This window comes from Myotis yumanensis, unplaced genomic scaffold (assembly GCF_028538775.1).
Source record: "Myotis yumanensis isolate MYYU_CA2020_CCGP unplaced genomic scaffold, mMyoYum1.0.hap1 SCAF_14, whole genome shotgun sequence".
Classification (NCBI taxonomy): Eukaryota; Metazoa; Chordata; class Mammalia; order Chiroptera; family Vespertilionidae; genus Myotis; species Myotis yumanensis.
In genome coordinates, this window is record NW_027223765.1 from 36,202,840 (window position 1) to 36,225,487 (window position 22,648).

The window sequence follows — 22,648 nt, forward strand, 5'->3', positions numbered from 1 at the left end:
GATGGGAATAAAGCCTAGCTGAAGCAATCTTTGTTCCCTCCTTTTGGTGCGGTGCCAAGGCCCTGGGTCCCCTACTCCCTCCCCAAGACCCATGAGACAGAGGTAGAGTAATTATTATTATCAGCTTTATTATTGGCATGAAGGCAGGGAGGTGGTGACAGTGCAAGGCCCTTCTGTGGGTGAGGGAGTGGAGGACTTGACCAGCCAGCACTGATCCTCCAAGCTGACCTCCCAATGGGTTCCAGGGCTCCAGGTGCCTCTGGCTTTCAGCAGAAGCAGTGGGTGGGCAGGTGGGCAGAATGCAGGCATTGGGTAAGTAGGCTCCTTAGGGCTGCTCTGGGGCTGGGGTCGGACTGGGGTTGGGAGGGGGTGGGGGGCGAGGCTGGATGTCCCTGGTGCGCATATAGGACAGCAGCTGCTCCGGGATCTCCGCCAGCACATCCTTGGCTAGTCGGGCCATGCTCAGCACATGATTCCCTGATCGGTCGACATAGTCTCGGAATGGGACGAACTAGGACAGGCACAGACAATCAGGTGTGAGTGATGGCCAGGAGAGGGGAGTGGGGAAGAGGGGCAGTAGAAAGGCTTCCTCTTTGACCCTAACATCTCTTTCCAAATATCCCTCTAACCTGGGGGATATTGCTTTCTTTCCACCCATTTTTTTTTTCACCTTCTATTCATCCTCAACTCACTCCAGTCTGACTTCACACAATCTACCGAAACTGCTTTTGGTACTGTTGTCAATATCCCCATGTTCCCAAGTCAGTCCAATGGGTAGTAATTGTCAGTCCTCATTTTACTTCTCTCTCCATTACATTTGATCATGATCTTCCTGGACACATCCCACTCTTGACACACCACATTGCTGGATTTTCTCCTGCCTTTCTGGATAAGCTTCCCTCTCTCCCCATTCCTCTCAGTTCTAGCTAATCTCTAAACCTGGTTCCTTCTCTCTCAAGTCTCTTCCTAGGTGATTTTATACACTCCCGTCATTTTAAAAACTGTTCCCTGATGACTCCCAGATTTATATATTCATCCCTAGCCTCTTCTTAAATGTTCAGAACCACGTATTTAATTGCTTGTATCATATCTCCATTCAGTTGTCTTAGATACCTCAAATCCAATGTGTTCACAACTGAATTCTAATCCTTTCTGCCAAATCTGCTCCTCCTTCAGCTTTCCCTTCCCAGTTAATGGGACTATTACCCAGTTGCTCAAGCTAGAAAACTGAGAATCATCCTGAAGCTCCACTCACTCACCATCACCATTTAATCAAATAGTCAGCTGTTGTAAACGTTTTCTTAAATAATCGTTTGAACCTGCTTCTATCTTCACTGCTTCTACAGTGGGGCCTTGACTTACGAGTGTCCCGACTAACCAGTTTTTTGAGATACCAGCTGTCTCTCGGCCCATTTTTTGCATTGAGTTGACAGAGTAATTTGAGTTAATGAGCTCCTTAACGAGCTCCGTCTCAGAACGAATTAAACTCGTAAGTCAAGGCCCCACTGTATTCCCATCCAGAGCCTTATTGCCTTCCCTCTACTACTTAAAGGCTTCTTCACTAATGAGTCTACCGCCCTTCTCTCTCGCCCTGCTACAATCCACTCTCCCTGAAGCAGAGGTCCTCTTAAAATGGAAGTCTGACCATCTCACTTCCCTATATGAAATCATTCAAGAGATTTCCTATTTTTAAAGAACAAAACCCCAAATCTTCACCATGATCGGCATAGCCTTGACTTCCCCTTTCTCTTACTCACTGTGATCCTGTTACCCTGGTTTCTTGCCTTTTCCATGATTGGACCAATTCTTCTGAGCCTCAGGGCCTTCTTTCATGCTGTTCCTCTGCCTGTAATGCTTATAGGTTTCAGCTCAAATGTAATTTCCTCAAAGAAGCCTTCCCTGACTACCCTACCTAAGACAGGTCCTTGTTACAGACTCTCACAGTGGCATTTGCTGTTCCTCTGGAGCACTTATCACAACCTAATGAGATATTCAGCTGTGTGATTATTATTGGTTGCCTCCATTAGAAGGCAGAGGCCTTGGGGATCTACACTATGGATCCATAATGGCTATAGCAACCTGCCTGTTTCTCACCAAGATTTTGTTCAGTGAAAGCAGGAGGGCTAAAAGAGTGAGGGGTGAAAGGTGGGTGATTAAGAAGGCAGAAGAAAGAATGGCTGCCAACTTAGTCTCTCCTTCCCATCATGCCTTTCAGCTCCATGACTTCCTCTCCCTGGTCAGGTCTACCTGAACGATGTCTCGCTCAGCATAGCGGCCCCTAGAGGATACACGTACATCATCACCATCCAACTCTTCCATTGCTGTAAAAAAGACACCCCTCAGCTGATTGACCTCTCCCACACCAACCAACCCATGCGGCCCCTTCCCTCTTAGCTCCCCTTCAGAGTCATCATGAGAATGCCTCATGATTGTCAAAGTCCTGCAATTATTAGGCATTGCTATGGCATTATTATTATGCCTTTCCACACATTCCATCCTCCCAGAAATACCAAAAGGGAAGTATTCAGATCAACAGCCTTGGTTATGATGAAGAAACAGGTTCAGAAAAGGTCTGTGACTTGGCCAAGGTCCAACACAGACATCCATCGTATTTTGGGGGGAGGGGCAGGCCTGGGTGCCCAGTTTCTCCTTTATTTTCCCCAATTATTGGTCCCACTCAGGGACAACCCCCATCCTACTCACCCTCAAACATGGCTGGTCCCACACCAACAATAATGATAGACATGGGCAGTGAGGAGGCCTGTGAGGGAAAGAGGATGAATGTCTGGGGTGAGTAGCCATAATAAGGGAGGTGACTGTTGAGAGCAATTTTTTTTGTGCATGTGTTATATTTCTGCACATCTTGCAAGTAGAGGCACTGATTTCCTTTGTTCCAGACTATTTTTGCAAGGGTGTCTGCATGTCAAAGATATAGTGTCTTTCTTTAGAGCCAAGGGCACCTTTGTTTAATGCCCAGTATAATAAAATGTCTCACACTGGAACAAAGCGGAGAAACTGGGCACCCAGGCCTGTCTTCCAAACATTACTGCCCATTATAAAACATAGGGGTTTCCTAAGCTCAGGTTTTCTGTTCTATAATGCAGCTGACTGGATGCAGGTGTCATCTGGCCCTCTTAACATCATCTTGTGGGAATTGGGGCTTAGAGAATAAGAGAAAATGCTGATACTCGAGCTACTGCTATTGCTGGGAATAACAGAGTTCTTTGTCCCTGTTCCACAAGTCTTGTGTCTTTTGCTAGCATTCATGAAACTGGCAGGCTAAATTGTTAGCTTTAAACCTCTTGACAAGTATTACTTAATTTAATAAATATTAAATTAAAATCTCAATCCCTTCACAGTTATTAACAGTGACCCCTCCCTGCCAAGTCCTCCTCCTCAGACTCACACTGACAATGGCCTCCTTGGTCTGTGTCATGTCAGAGATGACTCCATCGGTGATGATGAGCAGGACATAGTACTGGGAACCATCAGAAATTTTGGCTGCAGCCCTGGGTGAGAGGCCAAGAACAGAATCCAGCTGAAAGCCCAGAGAGACCTATGAGAACACCCCACTCCTAGAGCTTCCACAGGCAGCGTGTAAGTGCCAGGCAAGGATTGGGGCTTCTGAAGCTCATGCTCCTTCCTCAGACCTGAGTGCCTGCCACTGTCTGCCCGTAACATTTATGGAGCACGTAATATAGTAGGTTCTGTGTTAGGCACTGAAAGTACACCACGAGAAAAAACAAGTCTATCCCAGCCCTCTCAATGGGAGGCAGATATTGATTCAAGAATCACTGAAATAGGTATAAAATTACACTTATTATGAGTGCTGTGTTAGAAAAGGACACTGCTGTGAGGGTGTATCGTAGGGATTCCTGGCATAGTCCGAATCAGCAACGGCTTATTTAAGGAAACAATGTTTGAGAATGAAGGAGAGGTTAAATGAAGGGGGGATCAGTCTAGGTAGAAGGAATAGCATGGACAAAGGTCCTGTGATGGGACTGAAGGAAGCCCACCCTGTCTGGAGCCTAGAAAGTGAGGGAAACAGACGGGACCATGTGGCTGAGGTGGGGCAGGAGCCAGACCACACAGGACTTTGTTGCCCCTGGGAAGATTTTGGTATTTATACAAGAGCATGACCAAAGGCTGAAGGCCTCCTCTCTTCACTCATCTCACCTATTTCACCTCACTCCCTTCTCCCCTCTGCTGAACATAGCCCATTTCCTGGGCTGCTGGGTCCCCGGTCAGTATAACTGCTGTTCTCAGAACTCCTTTTTCTTCTCTTACCATTAATCTTTGAATCCAAGATTTTTCCATGTGAAAAGGACTTCAGAAGTAATTGAGTCCAGTCCCCTTATCTTACATATTCGAAAAACAAGGCCTTGAGAGAGCACAAAGGCCATGGTAGAGCCAGGTCTCCTGACATCCATTCTCAAGCCCCGTGTATGCTGGAAAGGATGGACCTACACTACCCATTAAAGTATTCCTAACCACATATGGCTATTGAAATGTAAGTGAATTAAGTTAAATAGAATTAAACATTTCGTTCCTTATTCACCCTATGTTTCAAGTGTTCAGTGTCCATATGTGACCATATTGGACATCACAGTTACAGAACATTTCTATCATCACAGAAAGTTCTGTTGGACTGTGCTGGTATTTAAGCCTAATATCTAAAAATCAGAGGAAAGCATGGTGGAGAACTCAAATAGCTATGGCTCAGTTTGCCCAGTGCCTAGGGTGGGATTGGGTTATAATCTTCCTTAGCAGCCCCTGTTCCCTTTCTGAATTCTGGCCACAGCCTCTTCATAGGCCTGAACTGGTACCGTTTCCTGTCACTGATTTTACAAATATCATTGCACACTGGCTGTGTGTGAGGCACCAAGCTCAGTGCTAAGCATGCAGCAGAGAATAGGATATTGTCCTGGGGAGGTGAATGCTTATACTATTATGATACATTGAGGTTAGGGCTTTGAGGACATAACATCTAACCTAAGACAAAAATGAGTACAAGTTAGCCAGATGAAGATGTTGCCGAGGTAGAAGAGAGGAGTGGGAGGAGGGAGGGGAGGTAAAAGGAAAAGTGTTCCAGAGAGAGGGTTTGCATGTACAAACCAAGATATCTGTCCTAGTGGCATACGTAGGACTACAGGAGCGAGATGAGGCTGGTACCGTGGGTGAAGGCCCACACATGAAGGGATTTGTGAGCCAGGGGCAATGGGAGGTACGTCTCTGTAGACACCTGGCATTACCAAGGCCATTTAGACCTCTGAGATGGGTGACTGGCTGGGGAGGCCAGTCTGTGCCCCACTTGGCTACTGGATGGTAAAAAATGAAGAGTCATCTATGATCATTAAAATCATAGCTGCAGCCTGGCCATCATGGTTCAGTGGTTGAGTGTCGACCTATGAACCAGGAGGTCACTGTTCGATTCCTGGTCAGGGCATATGTGAGGGTTGCAGGCTCGATCCCCAGTAGGGGGCGCGTGTAGGAGGCAGCCAGTCAATGGTTCTTTCTCCATCACTGATGTTTCTATCTCTCTTTCCCTCTCCCTTCAATAAAAATATATTTTAAAAAACACCCTTAGCTGCACACTTGTAATTTAATCCTTATAAGCATTCTATAAGGTAGGCACATTTTTATTCCTATTTTTTAAATGAGAGAATTGAAGTTCAGAGACATTAATAGCATCTCCAAGGGATTGTGAGGCCATGGTCCAACTCCATGCTTGACCAACTGAGCCTAACGCCTGAGCTCTTGATGCCCTCTCTCCATTCCCAGGCTGTTCTTCGGATACTCCTCCATTCCACATACATGGCACATTCTGATCCTAGTATACTGTTCACTCTTTCCTGAGCTTGCCCCTTCACACCTCTGTGCTTTTCACATGTGGTCCTTCTGTCAGACCTACTCTACTCCATTCTCTGATAAAGTTCAACTTGCCCTCTAGACCCAGAGTGGCAGCCCCCTTCATGAGAAGGCTGCCTTGGATTTCTCAGACTCGGTTATACCCTCCCCTCCTCTCCCTCTGCCTTCTAGGATATCGCCCACTGAAACGGGCTGTTCTCACACCCATTTGGGTACCAGCTTGTGTGCCTAGGGGGAGCCAAGGCAACAGAATACATGTCCTATCCATTGTACTGTATGATCATGTGGATAAAGCTCGATGACTCTATGTACACTTAAAACACTTTTTTTTTTCTAAATTAAAGCAAACATGGACACAGTGTGAGAAGAATGTAAAATGTGTATGAATTTTTAAGATAAAATATGGGGACTTCAAAGACATGTTCAGTCTGGCTGCTTTCAGCTGTGCCCCCAGATTCCCCCGGGGGAAGCAGTCACTTGCCTTTGCTGACAGGCGACTTGCTGGAAAAGTCTGGGAAGCTCTAGCCTACAGAAGGTAATGATTTATTTATATTTCTGTCTCTTGCACCACGGTGGGAACTCCCAAGGGCAGAGATTAAATCTGATTCATCTGAGTCTCAGTGCCTCAGCAGAGAACTGAGCTCACAGCTGATGCCCTCTGAATAGTAATAACTATAATAATAGTAACAGTAATAGCTAACATCTATAGTACTTATGATGTGGCAGGCACTGTTCTAAGTGCTTGACAGATGTTAACTTAGTTAGTCTTCACAACCCTGTGATATGGATATTATTATCACCATTGTACAACTGAGGAAACAGACACAGGGAGGTTAAGAGCCTTGCCCAGAGTCTTACAGCTATAAGAGGTAGAGTGTGTGTATGAGCTAGTCTGACTCCACATTCATGTTACATTGCTCCTTTTCTTAATGTTTATCTATTTATTTGTTCATTCTCACCTGAGCATATTTTTCCATTGATTTTTAGAGAGAGTGGAAGGGAGGGGGAGAGACAGAGAGAGAGAAAAATTGATGTGAGAGAGACACATCAATTGGTTGCCTCTGCACTCAGCCTGACCAGGGCCAGGGATCAAGCCCACAACGAGGTAGGTGTCCTTGACCAGAATCAAACCTGGGACCCTTCAGTCTGTGGGCCGACTCTCTATCCACTGAGCCAAACCGGTTAGGGCTTCTTAATGTTTATTAAATGAATGAATGAATGAGTGAACTTGTCCAAGATAACATTTAAGAAGTCTGTTTAATAACAACTAAAGAATATGCTCAGGCTCTACTATTAAGTGAAAAAAATCAGTAGTGAAATATTATATGTAATTTGACTGCAATTATGGATGCATAAGGAAAAGACTGTCAAAATACATATATATATGTTGGGCAGTATTCTGGGTGATTTCTTATTTCTCCATTCTTGAAATTTTCTATAGCAATGTTATGTGTTATGTTACTTTTATAATTAAAGAAACTATCATCCTTATTATGAATTAAAAAATAAATTTTTACTAGGGAAAAAGGAAGTCTATGGACATATAAATCTCCCTGAAATCCTTCCACTTTTATTAGTTTTGTTTCTTTTTTTTATAATACATATTTTATTGATTTCAGAGAGGACAGGAGAGGGAGAGAGAGATAGAAACATCAATGATGAGAGAGAATCATTGATTGGTTGCCTCCTGAACACCTCCCACTGGGGATCAAGCCTGCAACCCAGGCATGGGCCCCTGACCGGAATTGAACCCAGGACCCCTTAGTTCCCAGGCCAACACTCTATCCATCGAGCCAAACCAGCCAGGGCTAGTTTTGTTTCTTTATTTCATATTTTTACTTTCAAGCTTTCTGAGGTACTTAGTTTTAGTTGGGTCTCTTCTATTCAGCATTTAGTATGACTTATTTTTAAATTTAATCAGTATTTTTCCTTTAGTAGGTGAGCTTATCCAACTTGTGTTTATTGATACATGTTTAGTTTTAGTTCTGTCATTTTTAAATTTGCATTTACAAAATAATTTGATATGTGATCTGGACTTTATTTTGTTTATTTTTATTCTGAAAATTTGGAGTTACTGCCTGGCCTGTGTGGCTCTGTGGTTGAGCATCGACCCATACACCAAGAGGTTGCTGGTTTGATTCCCTGTCGGCATACGCCCAGGTTGCAGGCTAGATCCCCAGTAGGGGCATGCAGGAAGCAGCCGATCAATGTTTCTCTATCATTGATGTTTCTATCTTTCTCCCTCTCCCTCTCCCTTCTTCTCTCTCTAAAAAATCAATAAAAACATATTTAAAGTCTGTTTAAAAAATTGGGGCTACTCATATTTTTATTTGTTTTTTAAATCCTTACCTGAGGATATGTTTTTATTGATTTTAGAGAGCAAGACATGGATGTGAGAGAGAAACATCAATTGGTTGCTTCCCATATGTGCCCGAACCAGGCAGGGAAATGAATGAACCTGCAATTCAGGTATGTACCAGGAATCAAACCCACGATCCTTCGGTCCATGGGCGGATACTCTAAGCACTGAGCCAAACCAGCCAGGGCATACTCATATTTTTTATTAATTTATTTTTTAAAATATATTTTTATTGATTTCAAAGAGGAAGGGAGAGGGAGAGAGAAATAGAAACATCAATGATGAGAGAGAACCATCGATCAGCTGCCTCCTGCATGCCCCCCACAGGGGAACAAGCCTGCAACATGTGCCCCTGACTGGAATCAAACCCAGGACCCTTCAGTCCGCAGGCCAACACTCCATCCACTAAGCCAAACCAGCTAGGGCACTCTTATGTTTTTTAAATCTGTTTTTTATTGAGCACTTACTATGGTCAGACACTGTACTAATAATTATTTTTTCTTTTTTTTACCATCATTAAAATTTTTTAAATTTATGATTATGCATTCATTGGTTGCTTCTTGTATGTACCCTGACCGGGAATTGAACCTGCAACCTTGGAGTATTGGCATGATGCTCTAACCAACTGAGCTACCCAGCCAGGGCTTTGTGCTAATAATTCTTTTTTAAAAAATATATATTTTGTTGATTTTTTACAGAGAGGAAGGGAGAGGAATAGAGAGTTAGAAACATCAATGAGAGAGAAACATCAATCAGCTGCCTCCTGCACACCCCCCACTGGGGATGTGTCCACAACCAAGGTACATGCCCTTGCCTGGAATCAAACCTGGGACCCTTCAGTCTGCAGGCCGACTCTCTACCCACTGAGCCAAACCGGTCAGGGCTGTGCTAATAATTCTTACATTGCTATCTAATTGCAACCTCCCAATAACTCTATAAAGAAGGGACTATTGTTATCCATTATTACACCCATAATGGAGGCTTAGAGAGGCTAAATTGTATAAGTCACATAGTGAGTGGTGGAAACAGGATCACTTCCAGATCTGATGCCAAAGCTTGTAACTTAACTGTTGTGCTTTAGGCCTTTCTCTCCCCCAAACTTGATGTTTCAGTTGTTCCCAGGGAGTGGGGCTGGGGTAGTTTGCTGATACCCTCTCTGACCCAGAATAAGGCATATACAACCTCTTTATACCAAGGGCTGGCTAACACAAACTTTCACCCTCTCCCCAAAGCCCAAGTTCACTAAGAATGGTTCTAACTATCCTTGGGAAGTCAGTCCCCTGTCTGGGTCCCCCTGTTCTCCTCAAACTCCATCAAGTTATCTTACCTGGCCACCTGGTTGATGACAGGAGCAAAATAGGTGGGCCCGTAGAGCTGCACTGTACGCAGGCTCTGGAAGTAGCTCTCCAGCACACCCTCAATGCCCGCACAGTTGGGGTCCTCATCATTGTTGTTCTGTCAGGGAAGATGCCCTGCTGGGCTGGGCCCATGCAGGGTACATCCAGTAGTGCTCTGATCCAAGCTCACTCCTTCGTTTTATCATCACTCTCTTTTCATGCCCCACCCACCAAACTCCAGCCCTGCTTCCCCTCCCTGCTCTTCTCCCCTATCATAGCTTCCTGCTTCTCTGCAGGTCCATGACCCTTAGAAGAAATGTAAATAGAAGAAATTTGTCAACTTGGGTGGGCCAGATGCCAGGGCATGGAGTGTAGGCTCTGGCCCATACCATACCAGGGGGAACTGATGGGAGATCCGTCCCTCTGGGGGCAGCTTGGCCCCAAAGCCGTAGGCTGGGAAGAGCTTGTCACTGTCATAGTCCTGGATGATTTCTCCCACTGCCTTGAGGGCCATGGCATAGGCGCTGAGCTGGTAGGGACTCATGTAGTGCAGGGAGGTTGGCTGCAGGGGATTCCCTGTAGGGACACAGGAGCCCCACCCTTAATGTCACCTTGCTCATGCATCTATTCATCTGCCTATCCTGGTATGCATCCATACATCTATCCATTCCTCCACCCTTTACCCATGTACTCCCTTATTATTTTATCCAATCATCCATATATTCATTTGTCCATCTGTCCACCCACCAACCCTTACATTTATCCATCAATTTATCTACCTATCCACACATTCACCCACCCACTAGCATAAATCCATCTGTCTACCTATATCCATCTGCCTTTTCATTCTCTTATCCAACCATCCATCCACTTGTCCACCTCCATTTCTTTCTTTTCCATCCATCCATACAGCCATATTCATCTGTCCACCCATCCATTCATCCCTATCCATTCCATTTATTCACTTGCCTATCCTCATATGGATCCATCCACCTGTCCACTCATTCATTCCCCATCTACCTACCCATTGTTGCCCCTAATTTAAACATCTGTCCATTTACCCACCCACATACTCATCCATGAATCCTATTGTTCTTACGAACACATCTACCCTCTCTGTTCATCTGTCTACACAACCAGTCATCACTCACCACCCATTCCTCTATCCATCTGTCCTTATACCCCTATTCTCTCCCATTCATTCATTTACTCATCCACCTCTTGAACTATCTGTCCTTTCAACTTTCCTGATCCATTCACACACGTATTTTCCTATACCCTCTGCTCACCCTTACGCCCAATAATCTCTCCCCAACATTCCTGCCCAGTACCAGCCTCGCTGGGCTTTGCTTCAAGCCTCGGCTTACTGGATACTTGAACTCTTATCCCTAGCTTGGAATCCAGACCAATCCTAAGGACTTCCTCCACATCCCATTCCCCAAACCATGCCTCACCATTAGAAGCTGTGAAGTCAATGGCTACTGTGAAGTTCAGCTGGGTCCTGTCAGGGAAATAGATGGATTGAGAAGTGAGGGACCAATACTTACTATAACAGGATTTCTCAAACACTAGTGTGCATATGAACCACCTGGGGATCATATTAAAATATATATTGTAATCTGGATTATCTGATTGGAACCTGAGATTCTATATTTTTAACAAACTTCCAAGTGATGCAGATGCTGCTAGTCCATGGAGCACACTTTGGGTAGCAGAATTAAATGCCTACTGTATGACAAGTGTATTACATGTAATTTAACTTAACCCTTACTATAGCCTGAAAATAGTAATTAACATCTCCATTTTACATAGGAGAAAAGCAAGGATCAGAGAAGCAAAGTACCTTTCTCAGGTCTGTCTGCCTCCACTGAACCAAGCAGAATGTCCCTATAGTCTGCTTGGGCTTTCCCTCTCTCTTGACCTCTCCCCTCTTGCCTAGACATAACTTTGTATAGGTCCCAGTCAGATTACTGGGGCCACCTTTGAAGACCACTGGTCTGGAATCTTAGGACTGGCTCTAAGCCAGCACCAGGTGCTGCTCATCCATGGCCTCATTTAAGCCATGACTTCAAGGGAGTCTGAGAGCCAGGGATGAAGCCTCGAGAACACTATGCATCTTACAGAGTGCTTTATAGTTTGCCAAGTGTTTTAAAGTTTGTTTTCATGATCTCATTGGACCCTGACAATTCATAAATAAAAAAACTGAGGCTCAGAACTGGGAGGAACTTGTTTAGCCCAAAGCCTAGCCTGTAACTCACCCTCCTTTGATGTAATCGACAAAAGTGAATTCAGAGTCCACAGAGAAAGAGAGCAGTGTCACCTGTGGGATAGAAAAGGCAGCCCTGCTACTTTGGAAAGGGCAGTTGGAGTGGCAGAAGGGAAAGAGACCCATGATGCCACCCCTGCCACACCCTGACCCACCTTCTCCAATTTCGGAAGGGGCAAAAAGAGGAAGCTGTCAGAAACATATTTGAATTTCCAAAGGTATATTAAATTGGGAAATACAATTTAGATTTTTAAAAAATATATTCTACAAAAAGAGTAAAGAGCAAAAAATTTCCACAGTTGAGAAAAAAAGAGGAAAAACTTAATGGTGCCACTTTGTGCCCAACATTACTAATCCAAGTAATGTGTACCTACAGCCTTTTGGTACCCCCAACATGCTATGTCAATGGAGATAGACACAGAAGGATCCAGGGAAGGTCAGAGCTCCAGGGAGCACTCACAGTTCCCGAGTTGACATATTTCTTCTTCTTACATTTCTTCCGAGGGTTAAGTACCTAAGTGAAGAAGATAACAGTGGTGGTGGGAAACCGAGGGAGGGAACTACAGACTGATCACACTGGGATGAGGGATGACCTGGGCAACCTGGGCAGGGCTGGAGCTCTCACCTCATATACTGTAAACTGGTTCTGGGCCTTGCTCAGCTCCCGGTAGCTGGTGGTGAACTCACCAATGAAGTCATGGCTGCAATGAGGCCAGGGGTGGGTGAGTAGCAGCTGCTGCTGGCTTGGAACCAGGCCTAAAAACAGACTTTTATTCTCACTATCCTCTTACTCTACTTGAGCTGTAGGGCATTGGTGCTAGGGCCAGAAGAATGGCCAAGCTAAGGGGAAGAGAAGGGAAGAGACCGTGTACTAGAGAGATAACTGAGGGGATCAGTTGTACCCAAGGTCTTGGTATCTATCATCACCCTTCCTGGTTCCCAAAGCCACTTTGGGGGTTCTAGTGAATGTACTACACATGATAGGGAACTGTTTGGGTTAAGTACAGGAGAAGGCAGTTCTACCTTCCATCCCGGTCCCAGTCATACACATCGATCTTCACTGTTCTGAAATGCAAAAAATAAAGATAGGCTGGGTGTGTATGACAAATCTTAGAGACACCCCCACCTTTACCTTACACAAATTATCTTCCCATCTACCCATCAGCCCTTCCATCAACATTCCTCCCATTTGTCCATCTATTCTATCTATTCATTCATCAATCCATGCACAATACCCAACTATCTACTGCCACTACCAGTACTACTATTACTACTGCTGCTATTTGTACCACTATTGCTATTCTTTACCACGTCCTACTATATTCCAAGCATTGTTCCCAGAACTTTCAAAGATTGTCTCATTTATCAACCACCTTATAAAGTAAGTACTATTATTCTTACTTTTTGGATAAGGAAGCTGAAGTACAAAAACAAAACAAAATAGTATCTTGACTAAGGATCATAGCTGAGCTGAGATTAAACTCAGACATCCTGGTTCCAAAGACCTTGTTCTAAACTGCTATGCCTAAGTCACCCCCATATGTCCATCTATCTATGTGGCAGTCCATTCAACCATCTATCTATCCATCTAGCCACCCATTTACCCATACATTCGCCAATCCAATTACATATTAATTCCTATCTTTGTCCATCCATCTAACTATACATGCAGCCATTCACTGACTCATTGATGCATGCAAGCATCCATCTGCCTGTCCATTCATCTCTCCAACCAAACATCTGACCATCTGATATCTGTTCATCTGATATTCCATTCATCTATAACCATTTCTGTGCCCATCCATCTTTCCACCCACCTACCTTCATACTGCCCATTTATTAGTTTATATGGTCACCCTGTCCATCTGTTTTATACTCATCCATCAACTAATCTATCCATCCATCTACTATCCATTCATCTGTCCACCCATCAATATACCTATCACTCCATTTATTTATCCTCCTGCTTTTCCAATCATCCCTCTGCCTCTCTAGTCCACCAATGAGAGATCCACCCCACCAATCTCTCATATAGCCATCCATCTATTTATCCTTTTACTCATCTATACATAATCTGTCCATCCACTAATCCAGCCATCAGTCCACTTATCCATTCATATATCTCCCCCCCTACCATCCATCAATCCTCTTATAACACCCATCCATATACCCACCCATCAATTCAACAGTCTACGTACATACATCTGACAATCCACCAATGTATCTTCTCACTCATTTGCCCATCCATCCATCCATCCATCCATCCACCCATCCATCTACTTATCCATCCATGTGGCTATCCATTTGCTTCTCCATCCAATCATCTCCATGCCCAAAACTGTCTCACTGAGCAGGATCCTCTAACACTATTACGACTCTCTGACATCATTCTGGGGCCCCACTCTCATGCCCTTGTCCTCTTACTCCCCAGCTTATGCTGAAGCAGACCTGTCATAGTCTCCATTGCACAGTGCCCGCACAGGGATGCTGAAGGGCTGCCACACGGGGTTCAGTGTGTTTTTCACAACCTCTGTCTTGTGGCAGATGGTGAACCTGGAGAGGAGCAAGAGATTAAAACTTGCCTTTGGGTAGGACTGAGCCCAGAGAGAAGGCCTGATACTCTTAGAGATTTTGGTGATTCTCCCACATGTTAAGCACATGTTGTGTGCTGCCTTGAATGAATTCTGGACTCAGGTCCTGGTGAAGTCTATGATGCCCAACCTAAGAACCCTAATGGGCCCATGGTCACAGCAGGAGAGGCTGGGTGCCACTGGAGAGTAGTGACTCACGTGCCATCCTCATTGCTCCTGTAGAACACAAGGAAGGGGTCTGATTTCCCAAAGAAGTCCTTCTTGTCCAGCTTGTTTGCACACAGCTGCATGGTAGCAATGTCCTAGGGATGAAGTTGGGCTCTTGACCTCAAATGTCCCATAGTCTCAGACAGTCCACTAAAGGGAGTTTGGGGAGAGAAGCAAGCCTTCTGGGTCTAGCATGTGGCCCTTACTCACCCGGCAATTGCTAAGCTCTTCTGCGGTCAGCAATATGGTCCCACATTTCTTTCCTGGTACACCCCTGGAAGCAGAAAAAGCCTCTTTGTGAGGGGGGAGAGTAGGCAACAAGGATTGGGGTGGCCAATCTGGGATTGGGTGGGTGGGCCAAGGGATTCATTTTGCTATTTACTGACAGTCCCCTGAGTGTGTCCCCTTCTGTCCCGAGTGGCTCCTAGTGGGGAAGGGCTTGACTTTGACTGGGGAGGGGTCTATAGTCTTGTTTGGGGCTAATATAACCTAGATGGGCATCTCATAATGGTATAATGAGAAAGACATAGGATTTAAAAGTCCTGGAATTTCTATCCAAACCTGGAGTAAAGGGCCTATTTGTCAGATCAAAGATGCTGTGCTTTCCAAAGACTGTGAAGAGTGAAATATAAAAGACAAGTGAAGCCTGGCCAGCGTGGCTCAGTAGTTGAGCCGTGACCCATAGAGCAAGAGGTCATTGGTTCGATTCCCAGTCAGGGCACATGCCTGGTTGCCAGGCTCCAATCCCAGTAGAGGGCGTGCAGGAAGCAGCAGATCGGTGATGTTTCTCTCTCGTCGATATTTTCCATCTCTCTATCCCTCTCCTTTCCCCCCTCTCTAAAATAAATAAACACATATTAAAAAAAAAGAAGACAAGGGACGCTCTGGCCGTGTTTCTAAGTGGTTAGAGCTTCGGACTGTGCACCGCCTAAGGGTCGTAGGTTCATTTCCCAGGCAAGGGCATTTGTACCTCGGTTGTAGGTTAGATCCCCAGCACCGGTAGGTCAGGAGGCAACCAACTGATGTTTCTCTCACATTGATGTTTCTGTCTCTCTCTCTCCCTCTCCCTCCCTTTCACTCTCTTTAGAAATCAATGGATTAACAACAACAAAAAAAAGACAAGGGAAGCCTTAACCTCTCCTAACCCATGTACATGAAGGTTGCGTACCAGGACATCTATCTCCAACTTGCCTTGGTCTCCAAACAGTCAGGAACCTTGTTTACATGGACCTATGAACCCTGATCCTAAAAATGATCCCAAGTATGGGAGAGGAAAGTTAGGTCAGAATTGTTCCGAATTCAAGTCCTGGCACCAATTTGCTATGTGATTTTTCCCCATTTTTAAAATGAGAATTTTGAACCATTTATTTGGCTTCTTCGATCTTTGACCTTTTGTACTTTAAAAAGACAAGTGTGATGAGTACAGGGATTCTTCACCTGCACATCCAGGACAAAGTCACTGATCCTACTGCCTTCTCACTGCTTTTCACCTTCTTGATGTTCTCTCTCACCTCCTCACCCAATGTAAATTCCAGGCAGTGATTATAATAGTCACTACCTAACATCCTCCCCTTTTCCCTTGTCCTTCTCTCACTTTAATATACTTATTTGTTAAAACCACTGCCCTAGTTAAACCCAATTCTCTACCCAACCCATACTGCACCGATACAACTGATATGACCAGAGGAAAACATATAATCATGCTAACTGCTCTCATTTAAAATTTATTTATTTATTTATTTGAGAGAGAGAAACATCCACTTGTTCTTCCACTTATTTATGCATGCATTGGTTGATTCTTGTATGTGCCCTGACTGGGATCAAACCCACAACCTTGGCATATTGGGATGATGCTGCAATCAACTGAGCTAACCCAGTCAGGGCTCTAATTGGTCTTATTTTATTATGTATATATTTAAAATATGTTTTTATTGATTTCAGAGAGGAAGGGAGAAGGATAGAGATAGAAACATCAATGATAAGAGAGAATCTTTGATCAGCTGCCTCCTGCACACCCCCTACTGGGTAGCAAGCCCACAACTCGGGCATGTGCCCTGACCAGGAATTGAACGGTGATCTCCTGGTTCATAGGTCAATGCTCAATCACTGAACAACACTGGCCAGCTAGTCTCATTATAAATGCATGACCACAAACCTCAAGAGGGTCCGTCTATAGTCATACTGTAGGTCCCAAGATCCTTTACTCTGCAGTTCTGCGAGGTGGCAGTTTCACTCCTTCTTTACTCTCCTCAAACCCAAAAAGCCTCCTCCCCCATCCTCACTCTCAGCCAATGACCTTGTTTCCTATTTCACTGACAAGACTGAAGCAACCAGAAGAGAATGTCCACAGACCCACCACGTCTCCTCTGCCTCCGGTATCTTCACCCACACAACCGTCTTCCTACCAACGCTATAAATGACTATGCACGTGTCTACTTACCCCTCCACTGTGTGCTACATTCCCATCTTGTTGCCTACCTACACAAGGACATCACTCCAGCAATTCCCCCTCATTTTGTTATTTCAGTTTCCACTGGGTCTTTCCCTTTAACATACAAATGTGGTATAATTTTTCTCATGTTAAAAAATTAAAAAAACTATTCTTTTTTTACAAAGTTGATTTTTAGAGAGAGAAGGGAGAGGGATAGAGAAACATCGATGAGAAGAAAACATCGATCAGCTGCTTCCTGCACACCGCAAGCAGGGCATGTGCCCTGACCAGGAATTGAACCAGTGATCTCTTGGTTCATGGGTCGATGCTCATCATAGAGCCACACCGGCCAGGCACAAAACTATTCTTGACCTCACTTTCCTCTAGCCACCCCTCCTTTTCTCTTCTATTCTTTGCAGCAAAGCCCATTGAAAGATTCCTTGATTCCCTTCTCTTCATTCTTTTCTAAATTTCTCCAACTCTCTCTCCTTCAAAACTATGCTTGTCAGAGTCACCAGTGACCTCTATCTTGCCAAGTCCATTGGCAAATTCCTAATTCTTACCTTACTTAACATGCAGAAGTTTTTGACATGGTAGTCACTTTCCTCCTTGATCCAAGTCTTTCACTTTGCTTCCAGGACAACTCCACCTAATGCTTCTTCTTAGTCTCCTTTTCTAATTCCATCTCATGGAGTCTCAGTCTTTGACCCTCTCTCCACTTATCTAGTCTTATGGCCTTAAGGAGCATCTAAGACTAATGTATCTTTTTTAAAAAAATTTATTATTCTTTTCAGAGAGGAAGGGAGAGGGAGAAACATCAATGATAATCATTGATTGGCTGCCTACTGCACACCCCCTACTGGGGATCAAGCCTGCAACCCGGCAACCCAGGCATGTGCCCTTGACTGGAATCGAACCTGGAACCTTTCAGTCGAAAAGCCAATGCTCTATCCATTGAGCAAAACCAGCTAGGGCAAGACTCATGTATCTTATTGTCTACTTGACATCTCCATTCGAATGTCTAATAAAAATTATGAAATTCAACAAGTCAGACTGAACTTCTGATAGAATTCCCCACCAACTTACTTCTCCCTGAATTTTTTTTTTTTAACCATCTCAGTTTATGACAACTCCATCCATCCTGTTGTTCAAGTCAAAGGCTTTGGTGTCATCCTTGACTCCTCTTTTCCTCTGACATTCATATTCAATCTGTCAAGAAACTTGGCTCCACCTTCACAGTATATCCAGAATCTGACCACTTCTCCCCTCCTTCACTGCTACCTCCCTATAATAGCCTTCCAGTTGACTCTTTGCTTCTACCTTTGTTGCACCAAGATCTATTCTAAACCCAGCAGCCAGCATCATACTTTGAAAGCATTGTCATATTATGTCACTTCTCTGCTTAGAACTCTCCAGTGACTTCCAACTCAGAGCAAAAGCTAAACTCCTTACAATGGCTATAAGGTCCTCACTTAACTCTCCAACATCACTTCCTCCTTTCCCCTTGCTCCCCTGGCTCCAGCCACACTGGCTTCTTGCTGCTCTTCGAACATATCAGGCTTTTGCACTGGCAGTTTCCTCTGCCTGGAATATTCCTCCTCCAGACATCTGCATGGCTCACTCCCCTCCTTCCTTCAGGTCATTGCTCCAAAGTTACCTCTCCAAGAGGCCCACTTAACCATTTTGTTTCAATCCCCCTAATTCCGCTCTACTTAGCTTTTTACCGTGGCACTTACTGTCTAATATGTTATGTAATTTACTTATTATGTCTATTTTTTAGGTCTCACCCCCCACTCCTTAGTATAAGCTCCCCAAGGGCAGGAACCTTTGTTCTGTTCACATTACAGCCTAAGCCCCTTAAACAGAGGCTGACAGAGTTTATGCCCAGGAATATTTGTGAAATGGATATATCCCTGGTATCTAGCACAGGGAATGGCATATGAAACATGCTAATAAATATTTAGTACATAATGGAAATTCCAGAGGACTTGACTTAGTGAGTGGAAACCTCATGGAAGAGAAGAGCTTGGAAGTGGACCTTATAGGTTGAAAGACTTAGAAAACCAGTGAGGAGAGAGAGAAAACATGCCAGGCCTGAGATAGACTTTAACACAATCCTAGAGATTAGAGCTTCCCCCTCGAGGGCGATGGGAGCCATTGAAGGCTCCTGACCAGGGGGAATCCCAGCTTCTACTACTACCAGGTCAGCAGGATCTTTGGGAGGAGAATTTGGAGGCACCCACCCTTCCCCCCTCACTCCTTCCAGTTCAGCTTACGTGAGGGGTCGCTCTACGCGGCTACCCTGGCCTCCAATCACCTCTCCCAGGGCCAGGAACGCTTGTCCCAGGAAATCCTGCACAGGGACACGGAGTCAGCGAGGCCTGGGGGGGCTGGGGGTGCAGAGTCCCAGCCCAGCCCTGGAGAAGAGGCCACACCAGCCCAGCCACAACGACCAGGGTGTTTCAAGGAGGCGGGACATAGCAAGAACGACCGCCCAGCCGGTGCTTTAAAAGAGCAGGGGGCGGGCGGGCGTGGGGGGAGGGGGGGTGTTCCCTAAGCAAGCTCCCCTTCTTGGTCCTGTCATTTTAAGCTGCTCTCCATGTTGCCATCCCACCCCTCACCTCCACCCTCCCCACTCCGCCCAGCCGAGTTCAGCCTCACCTTCTACAGGACCCAGCAGCGGCCGAGAAGAAAGACGAGCAGTGAGTAGGAGGCACAGGTGGGAAGCCGAGGCAGGAACCGGAGAAGGGCCGGGAAGGGTGGGTTCGGACCAGAGAAGGTAGAGTCGGGGTTAAGAGGTAGGAGGGTTCCAAAGAGGGTCGTTTCACCCTGAGCGACGCACGTGTGCCCAGACCGCGAGGGGACGCTCGCTCACCGGTTTGGAGATGTTGGTTTTGGAGTCGACGTTGTACCTGGAAAGAGAGTAGGAGCAGCGTCGGGCGGGGCCCGTAGGGGAGAGCCTGGAAAGGGGGTCGAGTTTCAAGTGCTGGTTAAAACTGCGGCCAGAATTAAACCGGGATCTCCTTTGGGGTAGGAGTCAGAGTCGCAGAGGGTCAGACCTGTGCGAGGCCAAATCAGGGCCTGCTGTGGGCGGGGGCGGGGGGGGGGCGGGACCTAGACGCAGGTGGAGCTAAATTAGGGAGCAGAGTTGTGGGCAGGACCAGGCTCGGACGTGACCTAAGGGCAGGGCGAAGCCGACGTGGGGCGGAGTTAAGATTAGAGTGGACCCCCCACTTCTAAGAGGGACCGAACTGGGCCTTGGGGAGGAACTAGCCCGGGATGCCAGGTGGGGGTGTAGCCAGCCAGAATTTCGGGTGGATCCAGGTCGGGGGGCGGTCCAAGCCAGAATTCTGGGCGGGGCTCACACATCGAAGCGCAGGTTTTGCTTTTCTTCAAAGAAATAGTCAAGGACGAATTTGCGCACGAAGTCTGGGTTCAGCGTGTTGTCGATCACCTCGGTCCGTCCGAACTGGATAGGGGGGTGGGGGGTGCTGAGAGTCAGCGTGGAGCCTGCAAAGTGGGGTGGGGGTTGGATTCCCGGGGGCAGCTCTGGGCTGAAAGAGGACTCGCGGACTCACCTCCCTCCACTCCTGGCTGGCCCGGCTCTGCGTGTAAAGCACCACCACTGCAGGCGGGAGTGGGGGCGGGGAGAGAAGGACGTCAGGTCAGTCTGCACCCCCTCCCCGCTCCTCAGTCGCGCCCGCACACCGAGTTGCCCTCCACCCCGCCCTGGTGCCGCCTACTGGGGTCGGACTTGGAGAAGGTGTCGAGGTCCAGCAGGTTCCTAGAGGAAACGACAGACAGACGGATAGAGGGTGGGTCATTCTGAACCCCACCGCCTCAACTCGGCCCTGAGTTGGGCACCCGGGGGAGGCATGGGGCTCAAATCGCACCTCCCTTCCTCATTCCTATATCCAGCCTGGGTCCGCGTTGTTAGCACCCTGGACAGCACCGGAAAGCTCAGCCCAAGGACCGCTTCCCTGCGGGCTGGACAGGTCCGTGTCCACAGTGTCCCCAGGAATGAGGGTTAGCCCCAGAACTTTGTCCTCCTGGGGCCCAGAATCTACTGGATCCCCGCGACCCATCCCTTGAACCCGCAGGCTAAGTGAGCCCTTTTTTTGCGGGTGGGACTGTTCAAGGAAACCCCCTCCCCTAACAGGGAGTCTGCATCCACGATTTTCCTGCTCCAGATGCTTCTTCCCCCCGGGTCTAGCCCCCTGTCCGCCCCAGCCCCGGAGCCGGTTGGGGCTGGGCAGTGCCTACGCCCTCTCCAGCTGGCCAGCTCACCGGCAGGACACGGTAATCTCAATCTTGGTAGCCGGAACGCTGCGTTCAGAGGCTCCGCTGAGAGACATGGCTGGTCTCTCAGCTGGTCGGGTGGCCGGAGCAGCGGAGGGCTTAGGAGTACCGGCGGCGGCGGGGCCGGCCCCTGTGCTCCCGCAGTGGCGGCTGCACTCCCTCCAGCACTGTGCGCTCTCCCGCCGCTCACGCCTGGACTGTGGCCGCGGGCAGCAACTCCAGAAGGCAACACAGCCCCGCCCAGCCCTGCGGGGGCCCCCGCCCCATTGGAGCAGCCTCGGGCTGTCCGGGAACCTTACCCAGACCCCCTCCAACCCACACCTTGGGAGAATCCTTCCAGGGCATTTTTTCTGGGGCAAATCCCACGCCTCCTGAAGAGCTATCCACAGCGCTGAAGGGTTTGGGGCACCTGATGGGCAATTGGGACCTTTCCGCTACCTAAGCCCTCCCTCAACAATCGGCTTCTCCCCCTCCCACTGCCGCCCTGCCTAGGTCTCTGAACAGAAAGTCACACATTTGTTCACATTAACTGTGCGACCTTGGGCAAGTTACTCAACATCTCTGAGGCTCAGTCTCATTAGTAGAAAGGCCATTATAGCACCTACTTGGGGCTGTTGTAAAATTTTATTGAGATAATCCGTGAAAAGCACTTGGCACAAGGTGTTATACACAGTAAATTCTCAAGAATGTTTGCTTCCTCTGCGCACTCATACCAATGACCTCTCTTGTATTAAGAGTCAGAGCTCATCCTAGCTGGTTTGGCTCAGTGCATAGAGTGTCAGCCTACGGACCAAGTGGTCCCGGATTCGATTCCAGCCAAGGGCACATCCCTTGGTTGCAGGCTCCTTCCCTGGCCTGGGCCCTGGTGGGGGCAGGAGGCAACCAATCGATGTGAGCACATTGATGTTTTTATCTTTCCTTCTCTCTTCCACTCTCTCTCAAAAGATCAATGGAGCCCTGACTGGTTTGACTCAGTGGATAGAGCGTCGGCCTGCGGACTCAAGGGTTCCATGTTTGATTCCATGTTTGATTCCGGTCAAGGGCATGTACCTTGGTTGCGGGCACATCCCCAGCAGGGGGTGTGCAGGAGGCAGCTGATCGATGTCTCTCTCTCATTGATGTTTCTAACTCTCTATCCCTCTCCCTTCCTCTCTGTAAAAAAATCAATAAAAATATATCAATGGAAAAATATCCTCGGGTGAGGATTAATATAATAAAAAAAAATAACCCATTAAAAAAACAGCAGCAGCCAGAGCTCAGTAAAACAGTGGCTATTAACAGCACTGTGCA

At 46.7% G+C, this 22,648-nt stretch overlaps 1 protein-coding gene across 1 annotated transcript; it reads right to left on the reverse strand.

Annotated features, from left to right (window-relative positions):
- Nucleotides 1-111: 111 nt before the first annotated feature.
- CPNE9 (copine family member 9) lies at nucleotides 112-21,550 on the reverse strand. The gene is made up of 20 exons (XM_070390650.1): nucleotides 21,347-21,550; nucleotides 20,803-20,843; nucleotides 20,638-20,684; nucleotides 20,425-20,528; nucleotides 19,935-19,971; nucleotides 19,336-19,412; nucleotides 14,839-14,902; nucleotides 14,620-14,723; nucleotides 14,279-14,383; nucleotides 12,854-12,895; nucleotides 12,456-12,531; nucleotides 12,291-12,344; nucleotides 11,823-11,884; nucleotides 11,019-11,065; nucleotides 9,959-10,140; nucleotides 9,555-9,682; nucleotides 3,407-3,509; nucleotides 2,704-2,761; nucleotides 2,248-2,321; nucleotides 112-511 (listed from the first exon to the last, which is right to left on the reverse strand). The coding sequence occupies exons 1-20, from the start codon at nucleotides 21,412-21,414 to the stop codon at nucleotides 326-328; spliced, it is 1,659 nt and encodes a 552-aa protein (XP_070246751.1). The 5' UTR covers nucleotides 21,415-21,550; the 3' UTR covers nucleotides 112-325.
- Between the last annotated feature and the right edge of the window lie 1,098 nt (nucleotides 21,551-22,648).